At 42.4% G+C, this 19,260-nt stretch overlaps 1 protein-coding gene across 1 annotated transcript in view; it reads left to right on the top strand.

Annotated features, from left to right (window-relative positions):
• Positions 1-1,446: 1,446 nt before the first annotated feature.
• The window catches only part of LOC306916762 (thyrotropin-releasing hormone-degrading ectoenzyme-like), a gene marked incomplete at its 3' end in the record, with an annotated part of 40,932 nt that continues 23,118 nt past the window's right edge, over positions 1,447-19,260 (top strand). Inside the window, exons 1-3 of the mRNA XM_079494776.1 lie at positions 1,447-1,462; positions 8,329-8,602; positions 11,463-11,709. Coding sequence (XP_079350902.1) covers positions 1,453-1,462; positions 8,329-8,602; positions 11,463-11,709 — 531 coding nt within the window. The 5' untranslated portion in view covers positions 1,447-1,452. The remainder of the gene's footprint in view (positions 1,463-8,328; positions 8,603-11,462; positions 11,710-19,260) is intronic.

Genomic DNA, 19,260 nt, shown 5'->3' with positions numbered 1-19,260 from the left:
GGGGTCAACGTACGATTGTGAGTAATTCTTTTGTGCTCTGCAAACACAGGAGAAAATCAAAGCGTCAATTTTTACTGGCACGTGGAAGCACTGCTTCCAGTAGCCCCAAGTAAAGTCTTTTAAAGAGCCTTGCTGGAGGCAAGGGATGATAAAAGGCACACTGACAGGTGGGAGCTCAATTCTCCTCTCGTGAAAATGTACTATCATTGCAAGTCAACTTTAGTGCCAAATCAAAACCGTGTGTGCGTGTGTGTGTGTGTGTGTGTGTGTGTGTGTGTGAGAGACAGAGAAAAGGCGGGAGAGAGCATGTTGGTACGGTACCAACCAATATTTCATCGCTTGTACTTTATTTTTTAATTCTGAGAACCTTTAGATTCCCCCCCCCTCCCCCAAAAAACAACAAAATACAATATTTTTGTATTTTTATTTATTTGTCTCAATCTTCTGAAATAACTAACTAAGAAAACCACTGCGTTATATGAAGATGACATTCCCATGTGGATGCCAAAATACACATGTTTCAAAGTCTGTTGCCACCATTTCAGAACCAGGTGGCAAAGGTTCGCTCTTGAAAAAGTACTAAACACTCGGCTGCAGTTCCGACTAGGGGCCCAGCTGGCCTTGATTCAGCTCCTCCAGCTGCAAACTCAATTTCATTCCATTGAAGTCAATGGGAAATTGGCCTCGGAAACACAGACGTTTTTATTTCCAGGGAGAAAAAAAACAAAGTCAGTGTCCGAGTCTACTTAAATTCGGCATAGAGTAGCGCAAACGTCGATCACTCTCTGCTGATTTCTAATCGTCTGCGCCTTTGTTAAATTGACGCACACCCGTACACACACACACACTCCTCTGTCGCTCTAATTAATTAGTCATGTCGCACAGCTGCGTCTAGATTCTCCCGGCGGATCCTGCCGGGAGCTGCCTATGCCATAGAAAGCATACAGTTGGAGGCCATCGATATTGTCCTTTTCTTTTTGCTGAGGTTTGCGTGATCTGCGCAAAACCCCTTTTGGTGTTTTAAACATTATGTTATAATTTAGCTATTGAAAAATAGCAGATCTACAAGCTCATAGCGCGCCACCGAGTGGCGCGCTACGAGCTTGTAGGTCTGCTATTTTTGAAAAATCGTGAAAATATTTATTTCAGAAAACTGGAGGATTTAGAAGGATTTTTTTTAATTTTGAGGTCAGGCCTAAATGGGTCAAATGATAAGGGACAATATCGGTGGCACCCAACTGTAGGTGGACCCCAGGCTAAAGGGAAATAAACCCGAGTCCGACTTGCACGTTGTTCTATTATTGCCTCAGTAAAAACCTTTTCATAAAGACTTTCACACAGCATGATATGCATTTTTGTGAATTGTGGTACCATTCTTTTCTAAAACGAATGCCGGTATGTGCTTTCAGGGCTTGTGATCGGCTTCGACTGAGTGAAATGGAACTTCTGGGGATGACAACAGGTAAAACCAATGGCTTAGGTCACGCTCACTTTGTCCATATTTGTTCCTGCATGTCTATGTTCAGAACCTGTTCCTGAACCTCTGTATTCCTGTAGTCGTTCTCAAACATTTTCATGTCAAGGACCCCCACATTGATATGCATTTGGCTCTGCTCCGGACCCCCAATTTGCAAATATGTTGTGCCAGAAAAACAATATGTAAAATATAGATCCACACGCACGCACGCACGCATGCATGCACGCACGCACACAATAACCACTTACCCACTAAGTGTCTATATGCACGCACGCACGCATGCATGCATGCACACGTGCACAAACACACCTGCACGCGCGCACGAACACACACATAGGCCTACCTGTGATTCCAGATTCCTGAGGCATTACATTGTCTCTCTGCATTTCATGTGGTATATGTGATTACCTTGCTTCTTGTAAGTCACTCTGGATAAGGGTGTCTGCCTAAATCCCTAAACTGTAAATAATTTTGGAGCTCGCCTGAGGCTGTGGGACATGTAGGTTGTACTGTTGTTTTGTGTCTCATACTGTGTATCATGTCTGCATAATGTTTTGCATATCGTTTTATATGAATGGACTCAATCCAGCCATCCAGTCAGTTGATTCTGTCAATCTCTCTTTCACCACTAGGAGGTGTGCATGTTGCATAAGTTCCGGTATATTGCTATTCTGATACCCTGTCACTATGACCCAGACATAACCATATATAGAGTGACTATGACCCAGACATAACCATATATAGAGTGACTATGACTCAGACATAACCATATATAGAATGACTGACTCAGACATAACATATATAGAGTGACTATGACTCAGACATAACCATATATAGAGTGACTATGACTCAGACATAACCATATATAGAGTGACTATGACTCAGACATAACCATATATAGAGTTACTATGACTCAGACATATGCGCACCAGTAAGACGCCCTGAGGGCGAGAAGCGCTGAAACAACAGAGCTTCCTGAATTCTGGAGATAAAGTCATTCTGTGACTTGAACCACAGTTACCTGATGCTATCTTATTGGTTTATATCACATGCAAGTGCTACGTGACCTGTTGTGACCTTACACACACACACACACACACACACAGCTATAGAAAAAAAATGTTTTTTTTCCTTGAGAGGAAAAAACAAATCAGTCAGAGGGAGAGAGAGGAAAGAAGAGAAGAGAGGGGAGATTGTATTCAGTGTTCCATTTTGATCATGTGGGGAGAGAGAGAGAGAGAGAGGGGGGGGGGGGGAGAATTTGAAAATGAGGGAATTAGGAAATGAGAGGGAGAGAGAACTAGAAAATGAGAGGGAATTAATCACAGGGTGAGAGGGTGAGAGTGGGGGGAGAGAGAAGGGAGGTGGGAGAGAGAATTAGAAAATGAGAGAGATAATTAGAAAATGAGTAATGAGAGAGACACTAGAGAGAGAGAGACACGAGAGAGAGAGAGACGAGAGAGAGAGACACGAGAGAGAGAGAGAGATAGACACGAGAGAGAGAGAGACACTAGAGAGAGAGAGAGAGACTAGAGTGTGACAGGGGGAGAGAGAGAGAGGGAGAGAGAGAGGCATGCAGCCGCTCGTGTGCAGCTCAGCTGTTTTCCTCCATAGTCGCGTGTGCCTCAGAGAGAGAGAGAGAGAGCGCCGAGGAGGGGACACTGGTTTTGGAACAGGAGGAGAGACTGAGAGAGAGAGAGAGGAGAAGAGCAGGGGGAGGAGAGACAGATGGAGGAGACAGGAGTCTCCACGGCATTATTCCCCGTTTGACATTTATTTACACTCGCCAGGATTTAGCCTATTACCTACATTTTCATTCACGCGGATGATTATTATTATTTATTTTTTTACTTTGAATTCAATTGGTTTCAACAAGGGGAATGTCACATCGCTGTGAGGAGAAGAAGAGCAGCTGAACAGATGTCGGCAAGTAACGGGGCTTTCATTATAAACGCATAGAGGCTATACTGCAAGTTACACGCGTGTTTTTTTTATTATAACTGTCAGCTTCATGAGGAGCTTCCAGGGCTATTCAGGTTGATGCTTTTAAAACCCCCCACGGACTGAAAGAGGCATGGTCATTATAGCATACCGTTTATTACACCGTTAGGGAGAGGGAGAGAAGGAGAGAGAGATAGAGGTAGAGAGAGGGGGGGGGGGGGGGGGGGCGGGGATAAGTTGTCCACATCACCGTTTTAAGCGTCATTTACACTCCGTATAGTTGGTAAAGATGGGGTGCGTACGTCGCACAAGCGGGGGGGTGGGTTTGGGGGTGTCACATCCACCTCTGTTATTCCTCTATCTAATATCGCTAATAGCCTTATATGGTCTCTTATCCTGAGTTCTGACATCCAATACCATAGAGAAGATCCATCCAACTAATCTATGTGGCAGTGTTCCCAAACAATTGCTGTCTACTCTGGACCACCATTTTTTTATGTAAATTATATATATTTTTTTTAAAGAAAAATATTATTTGAAGATATTTCTGAAATCCCCAAATAATATCTGAAATTTCACCTCAAAAAATAAATACAAATAATAACAACAAATTAAATCCATACATTTTACACATTTAAGAAATGGTGGAAATAGCCAATTAAGCTACCAATATTGTCCAATGTTGTCAGATAGGCCTATGCTATTTTCACTATATGAAATAGAGATGATTGATTTATATATATATTTTTATAAGTTTGGTTCCCAAGCAGGCAGACCCCAAATGTCCCCAAATTGGTCTCCAGCTTAAAGAGGTGGGGAACCTATAGGCTATTCACAATATGTATCTTTGTAACCGAGTCAAACAAAATGTAATGCCTCTCTCATCCTGCAATTCCAAGTGCTTGTCAGGGTAGTTAAAATATGATTTCCTTTTTTTTTGGGGGGGGGGGGGGGGGGGGGGGGGGGGTCACGGCTGCAAAAGGTTGAGCACCACTGGGCTATACCGCCACAAGACTGAACCAGAAGAAGTCAACTCGACTCACATTTCTCTGTTCACAAGGAATTATTGTTGCATTCTTTTACCCTCTGTTACCCAAGAGTTGGGGTGTGGGACCGTCACTCTATTCCCTTCTTTCTGCTCTGATCATCCATCCATCCATATGCCCATCTGTCATCCCTGTACCTGAGCCCATAAGAGAAACATAATTGAATGATATCCTTGAATGAATGTATACAGGGGGGATGGGAGAGAGGGAGAGGGAGAGAGAGGGAGGGGGACGGAGACGGAGGAGAGAGAGAGAGAGAGCAATAGCAGGGGATAATACCATATGATTTATGCTGTCACGTAGCCTACTGTGTGGTGGTGAGATATACACACGGCTAGACTCTATAAATTATATACTTAAGCTGTCCTCTTCTATGTACTGTACAGTAGCAGGGAGGGACACAGCAACGCTCACTGCCTCACGGATAGATAAGCCCAGATGTGTCTGGGTGGCTTTACAAAGCCAGCCAAGCACCGTTATCTGCTGCCGTTTGTCAACCATTATCTATAGAGAATGAATTGATTAAACAGCATTTATTATGGCAACAGTTAAAAAGGGGGGTGTCAGTTATATAACACTGTGCGTGCGTGCGTGCGTGCGTGCGTGCGTGCGTCACTGTGGGCGACTGTGGCTCAAGAGGTAGAGCAGGTCGTCCAATGATCCATGGGTCGGCGGTTCGAATCCCGGCTCCTCCTGTCTACATGTCGAAGTGTCCTTGGGCAAGACACTGAACCCCAAATTGCTCCCGATGTGCTGGTTGGTACCTCGCGTGGCTTCCGCTGCAATCGGTGTATGAATGTGTGTGTGAATGGGTGAATGTAATGCACAATCTATGTAAAGCGCCTTGGATAAAGGCACTATATAAATGCACCATTTACCATTTTAATCTTCTGTCGTAATATGAAGACTCACCTCTTCAGAATCCACCTTAGCCCTAGCCTTGACGACCTACTACAGTATATTATTACTATTTCTATGCATTATCTCAGGTTTTCCTTGCTTTACTGTAAGTCGCTCTGGACTAAGAGCGTCTGCTAAATGACTAAATTGCAGTGGTGTAAACTAAAGTAACTCGGTACATTTACTCAAGTACAATACTTAATTACAATTTTCAGGTACTTTTACTTTACTGAAAAATGTGTTATACTTTCACTTCTACTCCACTATATCTCAGAGGCAAATATTGTACTTTTCTCCACTATAATTATTTAGATTTTGGTTATTACAAAACATAGCCTACATTAACGACTTCAGCCCTATACATTTTGGCCATTTCAAAATGGCAGATCTACAAGCTCACAATGTGTCGCAAGGCAATGCATTGCGAGCTTGTAGATCTCTTCTCCCTCTTCAGACTCCACCTTAGCCCCCAGCATTTGTTATTGAGCCGACAAAAAAGCCACTTCCTTGATCCGGGCAAGGTATATTAAATGGAGGTATGGTCACCGACGTCATTTTCGCTATCACGCAATTCCAGACGGCAGATTCGTCACACCATTGGAGCCAAACGGCATCCGGAAGTTCGTCAGAATGCACTGGAGTCAATGAGAGCTCAGTGACCAGCTCATGAACAAACATTATTTATGAATGACTGAGATCTTTTGTAAAGTAATCACTTCTGGCAAATAACAGAAGACATTATAACACATTATTGTCTGCTGTGTTGCTTTTCGATGTGTACACTGTGAGGTATCTAAAGAGCAATATACGTTTCTGAACGTGCCAAGTATAGCGAGACTGCTCACCGTTTCCTGTCTGGCAGCCAAATCTCGCGAGACCCCGGAACAGAAACGATACCTTAAATCCCCAAATAAAATGATGTACTGTGCACATCGAAAAGCAAGTGATTAGAAAGCCAACTGTGATATGTCTTCTTTCATGTGCCTGAACCGATTATATGACACAGGTCTCAATGGTGCATACCGGTACATAATGTTTGTTATGAGGTCCAGCTTGCTCCATTCACTGCTTTGTATACATGTAACGTCTGGTGCGAGATTTGGCTCCCATGAAAGTGTCATGGCGCAGCACAATCACGTGACCATGTCACTTCCTTCTCTAATTTTCCTTGGATCCGGGTCACAGACAAAGATCAAAGCGAGCCAAGATTGTCTCTACCCCCTCGTTCACTTTGTATTGTACTCAGTTTCCCAGAAGCCCTTGCAAGCCGGCGGATGTTTGATTTCCGGTTACGTCGTCATAACGCGACCGCCTCGTCACAATGTCCGCGACAGATCCGGATTTCTAGCATAATAATCAAACAACGGCGAATTAAATTCGCAGAATACGCCACCTTGTGTCTAGAAAAACCTAATCTCAATTGTATTTTTTTATTACAAAAACATTTTATCAAAATTATTACTTTTTCTAGCAAATACACCAGTTCCACTCCTGTTTCAGTCTTTGAAAATTCTTCCCATTTTTTTATATAGACAAACTTCAAATATGCATTTTCTTATTCCAATCAATTCATAAACTACTCCCAGCCTGTTTTTAAAATGTATTCCATTTTAATAACGAAATCCATAATCATTACACCAGAGCATCCATTGATCTTTATTCCGCGTTCTTCAGGACAACATCGGCCCAATTTTCCATCAAGTTCAGAGGACCGCACTTTTGGAATAACTTACCGTCTCATATCAGAGTCTGTACTAGTCTCAGCTCTTTTAAGAGACAATTACTGCAATTTTTACCAAACTTGGGCAACACGCCCTAGTCATGTTATTATTTGTTATTTATTATTTGAATATTTTTTCGTTTTTCATTATTTTTTAAATCTTTCTGTTATCTAAGCTCAACTGGTAGCTTCTATAGGAAGGCCACTCGATAAGCCCCTTTGGGTTTTTTTGGCACTTCCAGCACATCATGTATGTAACTAATCTTGTTTCTTATTGAAATATTTGCTTTCTGTATTTCTTTGTTTTTACCATATTGTTATTATTATGTACATATGTGCAAATAAACTAAACTAAACACTAAACTAAACACATTACACAAATAGCGGGTTTAGCGTGTTAAGTGTGGCTACACCATGGATTAAATAATTTAAAGCCCTCAAAGTGTTAATATCAGAATACTGATATATTATTGATTTCAGCCAATTACTAGTATTAAAATGTTAGTCTTTTCTATGTCCAATGCATTTGTATTTCGTTCATAAAGTCAACAACTATAACTAAATCCATTTGAAATTAAATAAAAAGGTTACTTTTCAAGATTCCAATTTTTTTTTTTTTTAATTCAAATATAGCAAAAATAGTAATTGATCTACAAGCTCAAAACACATCGCACTGCGACACGTAATGATCTTGTAGATCAGCTGTTTTTGCTACGACAGTAATATGCAATGTGGCTGGAGTGGAAATATAGTCATCGTCAAAGTTGCCCACCCCTGCTATAGATCAGTAGTTACCAAAGTGGGTTCCGGGGACCCCCAGGGGTCCTTGAGGGAGTTCCAGGGGGTCCCCAGCTAAATGATAGTTAGGAACCAAATGGACACTTATGGGTCTGTACAAATGGAACCTGATGGACCCGTTTGTAAAATCACTGTTAATTTAACTCGGAGAGTGTACAATGTAAATTGGGGGGTCCCAGAGATAGAAATGCCATTAAATGGGGGTCCGTAGCCTAAATGCATGTAAAACTGGGGGTCCTTGAAATTAAACTGGTTGAAAATCACTGCTAGAGCCATAAACATCTCCTCTTATGGGGGTCCTTGGCATATATTTCAAATGGGGGTCCGCAGGCTAATGAGTGTCGATTTTGGGGGTCCTTGACATGAACAAGTTTGGGAACCACTGCTATAGATGACTATTCTATGTATTTGATACCGTCAGCTAAATGCCTACATTGTACTTCCAGAGCTCTTCAGGAGCGCCAGCAGCAGCACTAGGACCATGAGGAACGGCCGGGGGGGCGGCGTATCCGTCCAGGACCAGTGGGCCAGCAGCGAGTCATCGGTGGCCCCTCCTCCTCCTCGAACCGCCGACCACCGCGGCATGACGGTGCACAGGCGGATGGTGCTGGGCTTCGCTCTGGCCATCGTGACGCTGGTCCTCGTGACGTCCTTGGCGGTGGCTCTGGGGACCCGCTTCGACGAGTGTCCCGACGCACAGCGAGGCGGAGCGGCCGGGAGGTAAGGAAGGGCTGGAGTGGCCTTTTATCTCATGATGAGGCCTGGTTCTACAAAATGTCTTCTATTAAATCCTAACCGTTTTCTGAAAAAACTACTGTTGCTATATCAGTGGTGCTCAAACCTTTTCATGTCAAGGAAAAGTGACATTTTGCTGCGAACCACCATCTCAAAATATGTTGTTCCATGTGTGTGTGTGTGCAAGTCTAGTTAGCAGGCATAGACATCAAAAAGGAAAAACAACTTCCAAGGAAGGGACTGAACACTCCAGGGAACAGAGACGGACAACTTACTGCATCAACTTATTTATTAGCATGACGCCTTTCTCTGTGAGAGAGAGATATATATATATATATATATATATATATATATATATATATATATTTGCAGAAAACTAATCACGATTTTTCCAAAATAGTTTAGTTTAGTTTATTTGATCATCCTTCAGTTTCAAATACAATATTTAAAGACGATGAATGGAAGCTGTTAGAAAAACAAAGCAAAACATGAAGATGATCAAAAGGAATAGGCAGAAGCTAAAAGCTTATAAATGCCTATCCTACTTACAACTGAACATGATTCGTAATACTCATTACATTAACATTAACATTAACAGATTCACAAAACAAAAGTCGGATACGAGAAATCCACCCCACCCCAGTGTCACCGTAGAGATCCACCAGGATCCATACATAGCACTATATAACCATTAGATTACACATTATTATTGTTATTATCCTTATTCTCATTACCAATGATCCTTATCATTTATGTTGTTGCTGATTTTTGTTCACATTTTTAATGTTAACATAATTACAATAATATAAATTAATGAATTATTAATGACAGCACTAATGACTATCAATACTACCATCACTATCAATACCTGTACAAAATGTATCGGTTGATCATACAATAACGTCAACATCCACAATATACGTCATTTCACTATGGTATGCTGTATTTGGCCAAAATGATTCGCTTGAGCAATGTTTTTAATTTTGAAAAGTTACTACTGTGTTTGACTTCCTCTGGTAGGCCATTCCAGATCTTAACCCCTCGGACAGAGATACACATACTCTTCCGAGTGGTCTTGGCACTGGGTTGTTGGAAATTTAAGTCTCCTCAACTCATACTCATACCCATAGATATTAAGAAATAGATGCCTCATTTGCCGCTGCAGTTCATTGGAGCGACGTGTATCCCAATGAAGGCGGAAGTGCAGTGCTGAAGGCTTTTTCTTTTTTCTTTTTTACAAATCTTTATAACAGTCATGACAATATACATTACAATACAAAACAAGACAAACAAACAAACACAAACAACAAAGTTATTAACAATACAACATCAGAGCCAGGGGGGATTAGATTACTAACAGAAAACATTAAAGAGTGAACACAAAGCAACAGTTCTCCGCAGCTTTCTTATTTAGAAGTACTGAAGGCATTTGCTGAAGGCGACCGTCGCTTCCCAAGTGACGTCACTCATGTGACTCGTCTCTCGCTGTCACTCAAGTGACTGCTGGCCAATCACAGCGCATCTTTTCCGGGACTTATGTTACGCGCTTTGCTTCCGCTATTCTTCGCAAGGAATGTCGGGAAAATAGTGCCTTCAATGGTGACACACGCCTCAGAGCCGGAAGGGGCGTCTATGTATATATGTCTATGCTCATACCCCCCAAATATAACTCATACTCATACCCCCCAAATAGCAGATCTACAAGCTCATAGCTGACACAAAGTGATACGCTTTACCGGTTTTAATTATAACCGCCACTCAATTTAATCTTGCTCATGTTGTCATGACGTAATCGAGGAGCAGTTTATTCTTGTCTCGTTTATCAGCTATTTGCACAGTAAAATCTGACTAGATGAACATGATTAACCAGTTAAGCTTCATAACAGCTTAACTAGCCGAGCTACAAGCTCAGAACACGCGTGACATTGTGACGCGTTTTGAGCTAGTAGATTGGCTATACCAGGGGTGCCCAAAAGGTACCAGTAGATCACAAAGGCTGTGCGGGTAGATCACATGACATGCCCCTAAATAGTATTTCATTTAAATATATTGAAGAAAAAAAACGATAAAAAAAAAAAAACATTTCTCCCCCTATTTCCCATTCCAAGTGCATTTGTCTTATACTGTACAGAATGTAACACGAACTCTACTATTCCGAAGCCCCCTCAGGTACACATTTAAACTATTTTCAGCAATGGTATAATAATTGATTTGGTGGGTAGATCTTGCCGAGCTGGTCATTTTGAAAGTAGCTCTCAAGTCAAAAAGTGTGGGCACCCCTGGGCTATACTCTCGCCACATGAAAATCCGATGACTTTGTATTCAAGTCGACAATTCTTTTGCCCTATTAGCAGTGGTGCAAAGTACGTACTTAAGTATACTTTGAGGTAATTTTCCTTTACTGGAGTATTTTTACTTACTACACTACATCTCAGAGGGAAATACTTTACTTTTTTACTCCACTAATTATTTGAACACTTTAGTTACTTTGTAGATTTTGATTATTATTACAAAACATACATTAACACTTCTGCCATATATACTGTACATTTTGGCCATTTGAAAATAGCGTTGCGGTGCGACGCATTGTGAGCTTGAACATCGGCTATTTTCAAAAGATTCCAATACATTGTAGGCTTTTGAAAACTTCTGAAACGGGACATTCTGCATACTGAGCACTTTTACTTTTGTATAGTATATTTTGACACCAATACCTTTTTCTCAAGCACATTTTTAATTCCGGACTTTTACTCGTAACAGAGTATTTATTTCAACATTGCGGCATCACTACACTTTCACCTACAGTAAGTAAAACACTTTCTTCCCACAACTGCCCTATTATTAGCGGGAGGTCCAACGGGAGTCGTGAGGAGAGGATCGGGGAGAGAGGAGGAGACAAAGGAGGAGGAGAGCGAGGAGGAGACGAGGCGTGGAGGTCCTCGTCCAGGCTGCCGGGCACCGTGAAGCCCAGACACTACGACCTGAGGCTGGGCGTCTACATGGACAACTTCACCTTCTCCGGAGAGGTCAGCATCCAGCTGGACTGTGTCAACGCCACCAAGTACATCGTGCTGCACGCCTACAGGCTGGAGGTGAGGGAGAGATTCCGTCTCTTATCTGTGGTGGGGGGGGGGGGGGGGGGAGTACTTAATTATTGTTTTTACTTAAGTAAGAGTATTAATACTGCAATGTTACTCGATCCTGTTACTAACAGAAGATAGCAGATCTACAAGCTCAGATTGGCTATTTTCAAATGGTTGAAATGTAGCCTATATATCGGGCTAAAGTGGTTAATGTATATGTTTTGTAATAATAATCTAAATGTGAAGTTGAAGTAAACATATAACTTGGAAATACTACAAAAGTAAATAATACCAAAAAATTTACTTTACGCCACTGGATCCCATCTCCATACGTCTGTATTTCACGATTGTGGTGCCGGCGGGCACATTGGTAAATACATTGATTGTGGTGCCGGCGGGCACATTGGTAAATACATTGATTGTGGTGCCGGCGGGCACATTGGTAAATACATTGTTTGTGCGCAGATCTGAGTGTGCGGAGCTTCCCTTTATTTTTCTCATGTTCCTTTTGTGGCTCCAGCACCTCACTTAAGTTTTTTTCAGCGGATGAGTGGTGGTTCTTTTTACATTTTTGTCACGATTGTGGTGGAGGAAGGAGAGAGGCCGCACAGCTCGTAGTCACGATGCCATCACATTTTTATTTTATTTTTGCAGCATCCTTATTGTGGGGGAACATTTACCAAAAATAGCAGATATATACAAGCTCACGAGTCACGGCAAGGCACCAACCTGCATAGGAGTTTGGTGTTTTGCTCGACGACACAGGAGACAGCGTAGGAGAGACAAACAATAGGAAAGCTGAGAAGAAGACGACAGTGTAGGAGAGACAGACAGTAGGAAAGTTGAGAGGGAGACAGTGTAGGAGAGACAGACAGTAGGCAAGTTGAGAGGGAGACAGTGTAGGAGCGACAGACAGTAGGAAAGCTGAGAGGGAGACAGTGTAGGAGAGACAGACAGTAGGCAAGTTGAGAGGGAGACAGTGTAGGAGCGACAGACAGTAGGAAAGTTGAGAGGGAGACAGTGTAGGAGAGACAGACAGTAGGAAAGCTGAGAGGGAGACAGTGTAGGAGAAAGAACTTTAGGAAAGCTGAGAGGGAGACAGTGTAGGAGTGACAGACAGTAGGACAGCTGAGAAGTAGGTGTGTAGGAGAGAAAGACAGGACATCCGAGAAGGAGACAACGTATGAGAGAGTAGGAAAGCTGAAATGGAGACAATTCGATTCAAATGAGCTGTGTTGGCATGAGAAAACACAGGCTTACATTGCCAAAGCAATGTGCCAAAAGCATAATAACGATAACAATTTTAGAAAACTAAATGGGGGAAGTACAGTCGGAGGGGGTACAACATTGTGTAAACGGAGCTATGTCACATTACAACATGGATAAACTGTTTTACAAAACCATTTAATCTTTCATTTGCTGTTAGAAAGTTTCATGGGTAACTGGTATAAAGCTTTTGAAACAAATGGCAGCAATCTTTCAGAATTTTGCTGTCACTTTCGGGCAAATTACTCAAAATATTTAGGGCATGGGTTTAAAGTACCCTTTCAAATAGGAAACCTATATAAAGGAGTAGAATAATACATTTAAACATAAAAAGCCATCAACAGATCAGGGGGGGAGAGGGAAACATTGTGGTGGGTAAAATCATAGATATTATAAGAAATAGATGCCTCATTTGCCACTGCAGTTCATTGGAGCGACGTGTATCCCAATGAAGGCGGAAGTGCAGTGCTGAAGGCTTTTTTTCCCTTTATAACAGTCATGACAATATACATTACAATACAAAACAAGACAAACAAACAAACACAAACAACAAAGTTATTAACAATACAACATCAGAGCCAGGGGGGATTAGATTACTAACAGAAAACATTAAAGAGTGAACACAAAGCAACAGTTCTCCGCAGCTTTGCTGAAGGCGACTGCGTCGCTGCCCAAGTGACGTCACTCATGTGACGCCTCCATGTCTCTCGCTGTCACTCAAGTGACTACTGGCCAATCACAGCGCGTCTTTTCCGGGACTTATGTTACGCACGAGGAAGCTTGACAAGCTTCCGCTTTGCTTCCGCTAATGCTTTGCAAGGAATGTCGGGAAAATTGTGCCTTCAATGGTGACACGCGCCTCAGAGCCGGAAAGGGCGTCTACGTATATAATGTCTATGGGTAAAATGATTGTGATTAATAGTATTATGTGTCTCTTAAAATACCACTTTCACCGCAGCATCCTTATTGTGGGGGAACATTTACCAAAAATAGCAGATATATATACAAGCTCACGAGTCACGGTAAGGCACCAACCTGCATAGGAGTTTGGTGTTTTGCTCAACAACACAGGAGACAGCGTGCACAGATAGACACTAGGGGTGCTAGAGCACCACCTGCCCTTGCAATGTGCAATATGCCCTTTTGAAAAAAATAAAATAAAAATAAACTTTTTTGTTGTTGTACAGTGTACAGTATGTGGACCATGGTGACATTGATCAATTCTTGATAAAAAAAAAGCTTCTAATATAGTATTTATGCCCCAAAATCTATAAATCTCCCACTATTAACACTCCCAACGCGGATCGCGTATCAATACGTTATCAATTAATCAAACGTCGGGTGCGGATCACGTATCAATACGTTTCAATCACTTTTTTATAGCATACTTTCATTCATCTTTTTACCCACCCGGACAATGAAGAACCATCGCCCTATCATTGCTGCTTAGTCCCGCTCACGTGATCAGAAAAAAAAACCAAAAAAAAAAAAACCCCTCCCCTCCTGAAAACAGGAGGGCGGACCGCTTTACGTGTATAAACCAGTGTAGAATGGCTGCGCCCATGCCGATGTAGCCCGTGTATGAAAAGAATCAAATTTCACCTAACCTCGCCTCACCAGGCTTTCCTCCACCTATTGGCTTTTATACTCGATTCCCCCCTCCCCTCCTGTTTCTCCCGCAGGAGGAGAGGTCTACCGTTGGTGGATCACGTATCGCCATGCAGAGCCGTCATAATCGGAGATCGCTCAGACGTGTGATTGTAACGCTTTTTTATTCATTATAATTGTAGTGATAAGACCGCAATGAACGCGTCGGGGACGTAATCGACCCGGGTGTAATGTATAACGAACTTTTCCGCGACCTAAACCGTGGTGTTGTCATCTGTGGAAGTCATTTTTTCCTTCTCGTCGACATCACAGCCGGGTGACGCTTTTTTTCCCCTCCATCGCCCCCAAGCTGCATGCCCATAGCCTGGCTTGGCCAGCCTCATAGCGGGGATTCACTGAAGATTCTTCCCCGGAGGAAACATCAGTGAACCCTCGCTATGAGTCTGGCCGTGCCAGGCTAGCATGCCCAGGCATGTTCCCCTACACTAGCTTGAAAAACAAAATCAGCTGATGACAACGCGTCTCACCGTGTTATACTATAGTTCTGAACCGAACGGTGGAATGGGACTTTTTATAGCCGTACGGATCAAGACTTTTGCTGCCCAATGTGCCCATGACCCCCCCCCAATGTTACTGCGATCAAAACAATGAAAGCAGTGAGATAGATTAGGCGAGGCGGCAATCATCATCAAAAAGAAAGCATAGTTATGAAGGTTTATAGTCAGACATTGACAGGCAGATATAACAATAAACACAATAAATATGCTATACATCCTATACATCGAATGAAAGCCCTGAATGTGTACTTTTACGAGGAAAAGAGTAAACATTGATCCCATGTACAGTTTGTCATATACTGGGTGGATGCACATTGCGCCCACCAGATATAACTGCAGAGAAGACATGGACCCGAACTCAATATTCACAAAATAAGGCCTATAGCGACATATAAATACTATATACCGTATGAAACAGAAGACTCTCTGCTTTCATAAGGAAAAAAATTGTACTGTAATAATAAAAAAAATCACACCCCTGTGAAGTGAGCAGTGCAACTCTACTTCTCTACTTATTCACTACAGCTCGCTATATACGGACTGAGGCAGAAAGTCATGTAAACCTTTTATTTACAGTTTGGTCTGTAAACTTCTACTGTAATAATAAAAATCACACCCCTGTGAAGTGAGCGTTGCAACTGTTCTGTACTTATTCACTACAGCTCGCTATATACGGACTGAGACAGAAAGTCATGTAAACCTTTTATTTACAGTTTGGTCTGTAAACTTCTACTGTAATAATAAAAATCACACCCCTGTGAAGTGAGCGGTGCAACTGTTCTCTACAGTTGCACCGCGCAACTATAAAGAACAGTTGCACCGCTCACTTCACAGGGGTGTGATTTTTATTATTACAGTAGAAGTTTACAGACCAAACTGTAAATAAAAGGTTTACATGACTTTCTGTCTCAGTCCGTATATAGCGAGCTGTAGTGAATAAGTACAGAACAGTTGCAACGCTCACTTCACAGGGGTGTGATTTTTATTATTACAGTAGAAGTTTACAGACCAAACTGTAAATAAAAGGTTTACATGACTTTCTGCCTCAGTCCGTATATAGCGAGCTGTAGTGAATAAGTAGAGAAGTAGAGTTGCACTGCTCACTTCACAGGGGTGTGATTTTTTTATTATTACAGTACAATTTTTTTCCTTATGAAAGCAGAGAGTCTTCTGTTTCATACGGTATATAGTATTTATATGTCGCTATAGGCCTTATTTTGTGAATATTGAGGAGTTCACGTCCATGTCTTCTCTGAAGTTATCTGGTGGGCACAAGCTGCATTCAATAACCAATTACTGTCTAACTGTAGATGGGATCAATGTTTACTGTTTTCCTCGTAAAAGTACACATTCAGGGCTTTCATTCGGTGTATAGGATGTATAGGATATTTATTGGGTTCAATTTTATATCTGCCTGTCAATGTCTCTGACTTTAAACCATCCATAACTCTGCTCGCTGTTCAAGATAACCACTTCCAGGCAAATGCAGGTGTTGCAAAAAGGTCAATATCTCCAGAATGGAACATGGTAAAATCAAAATGTATTTTTTTAATTGAAGTGGACAAGTTCAGCTTTCTTTTGATGTAGGCGTGTGATTCTCGCTATAAGAGAACATTTTACTGTGGGCCCCCGAACAAGGCCTTTGTGCAATGTTAAATGGCAGCAACATCCAAATAGGCCTGTTGAGATCTTCCAGCAATCAAAGTGTTAAGGCAACCGGCCGGTGCCCCACTGTTAGTAAAGTCGGTATTACTGGGACGCTACGCACCCAGCTGCTACGTGCCATCTCTGGTATGGGGAAGGCGAGTTTATGTGCAGCACATTTCAACAGCAAGGCAATTCAATGTGCTTTACATGAAATATTAAGCAAAGGACACACATTCCCAAAAAAAAAAAAAAAAACTAAAGGCAAAAAAACTAAGGTATTAACAGCAGGCTGGCTCTGTAGATGTTTTAATGTGGCTGTTCAAATTCAGCTCTGAGTACATGACTACACTGAGGACTCTGCATCGCATCCTTGGCTTGTGGTTTGTGACAGAAGGTGTCCATTCAATTAGAGTGTGCGTGTGTGTGCGTGCTGTGTATCAGCTTAAAACACCCTGTGGTTTCATGGAGTTTATTTCTCTCCTGAAGCAGGCAGAGATATTTCTTTAACAAGGTTAATTAGCCGCCGAAAGTTGCTGTTTCAGCCAAACTGCATGGTTAAGGCTGGATAGGGAAGCCTCAGCCCCCGTCAGTCAAATGCCTTTGAACGCTACATTTATCATGTTGGCCTAAACCCAGTTAAATTAGCTCTCAGCCTGGCGCGCGGCCGTGTGCGTGCGTGCGTATGTGTCTGTGTGCGTGCGTGCGTGCGTGCGTGCGTGCATGTGTCTGTGTACGCGATGAATAGCAAGGCGTGCTGGCCTATCGGGTCGTTTTCCTTTAAGGTATATCCACACAGATGCCAGTGAGTGGGAAGGGAGCAAAACTAATATTAGTATAGAATGGAACATGGGTTCTCAAACCGGGGTCCCCAGGGTGTTTGAGGGGGAGCAAAATGAGTTAACCCATTCTGAGCGAGAACCCCTGTTGGTGTTTTAAGCATTATGTTATACTTTAGCTATTGAAAAATAGCAGATCTACAAGCTCATAAAAACTCTACAGTTTTATACCACAATTTTGTAATCCATTTTGCACCCGGTGCCAATTGCCTAAGCTGTGATCCCTCTGCCAACCTGGGAGAGCCCTGAACTGAGCTCACACTTCCTTTAATGCATGAGGAGAGAGTAGTTCTTATGACCTGACAGGGGGGAGTTTCCCCGGTAGGACGTGGCACGTGGAAGGAACACGTTTTTCCAACCAGTTCCTATGGTTCCCTCCATCAGGCTGACCAGGGGGAGACAGTATAGAAACCACAAAATCGGTGGTTGTTGCAATTACCTGCACTACAATACTTATGTAACCATATGTTGCGCTATGACGGGGGGAAGATAATAACATAAAATGTAACATGTGTACGTTATGTAATGCAATTTCAATGGTAAAGAAGGAATGATTGATTTATTGATTGATTGATTCGTTTATTAGACATAAATGTAAAAAGTAAAAACAGCAACATAGTATAATCAAACGCTAAAGGTCCCTGCACACTGGACGCCATTTCGGATTTTTAGCGGCGACTGTGGCTCAGGAGGTAGAGCAGGTCGTCCAATAATCCATGGGTCGGCGGTTTGAATCCCGGCTCCTCCTGTCTACATGTCGAAGTGTCCTTGGGCAAGACACTGAACCCCAAATTGCTCCTGATGTGCTGGTTGGTACCTTGCATGGCTTCCGCCGCAATCGGTGTATGAATGGGTGAATGTAATGCACAATCTATGTAAAGCGCCTTGGATAAAGGCGCTATATAAATGCACCATTTACCATTTAGCGGCGTTTTTCCGTCGGTTTTCTGAAAAACGCGTCCAGTGTGCAACCACTTTTAGTCCAAAAGGGATGGCACCAAAACAAGTCATTTCATAGAGGATGGCGATGGCCAAGCCCCAAACTGCCCAAATGTGTGTCTCAAAGGATATGTACTGGGGGGCGTCTCTGCTCCATCTCTCTCTCTCTCTCTCTCTCTGCTAAGGGGTCCTTCCCTGAAAAACGTTTAAGACCCCTGCAATAAATGAAAAGCACTTTACAGTGCAGTCAAAACATTTTGTGCCAGTGCTAAATCACAGCCAATGACAGCCTCAGCATCAGGTCTTTGTGTGGGTTCATACCACAGGAAACGGAGGGGTGAAAAAAACAAGCTCCGCACTTACATAACCGCAGTGGGGTAACGAAGTACATTTACTCAAGTACTGTACTTAGAAGTACAATTTTTATGTATTTTTCTTACTTCACTGGAGTGTTAGTAGACCTACTTTTATTTCTACGCCATTAAATCTCAGAGGCAAACATTGTACTTTTTACTTAACATGTATTAACCACTTCAGCTCTGTATACATTTAGGCCATTTCATGAAATCAACTAATCAAATGATTCCCGAGTGCGGCACGGCTGTAGCTCACCGCTCCAAGAGATGGGTCAAATGCGGAGAACAAATTTCACTGTGGTTCACTGAGATCCACTCCTGCTCTCACCAGGCCCAGGACCTGTGCGTTGC

Source organism: Electrona antarctica (genome assembly GCF_951216825.1).
Source record: "Electrona antarctica genome assembly, chromosome: 23".
NCBI lineage: Eukaryota > Metazoa > Chordata > Actinopteri > Myctophiformes > Myctophidae > Electrona > Electrona antarctica.
The sequence above is the reverse complement of the archived record's forward strand: the minus strand, read 5'-3'. Positions and strand labels throughout refer to the sequence as shown.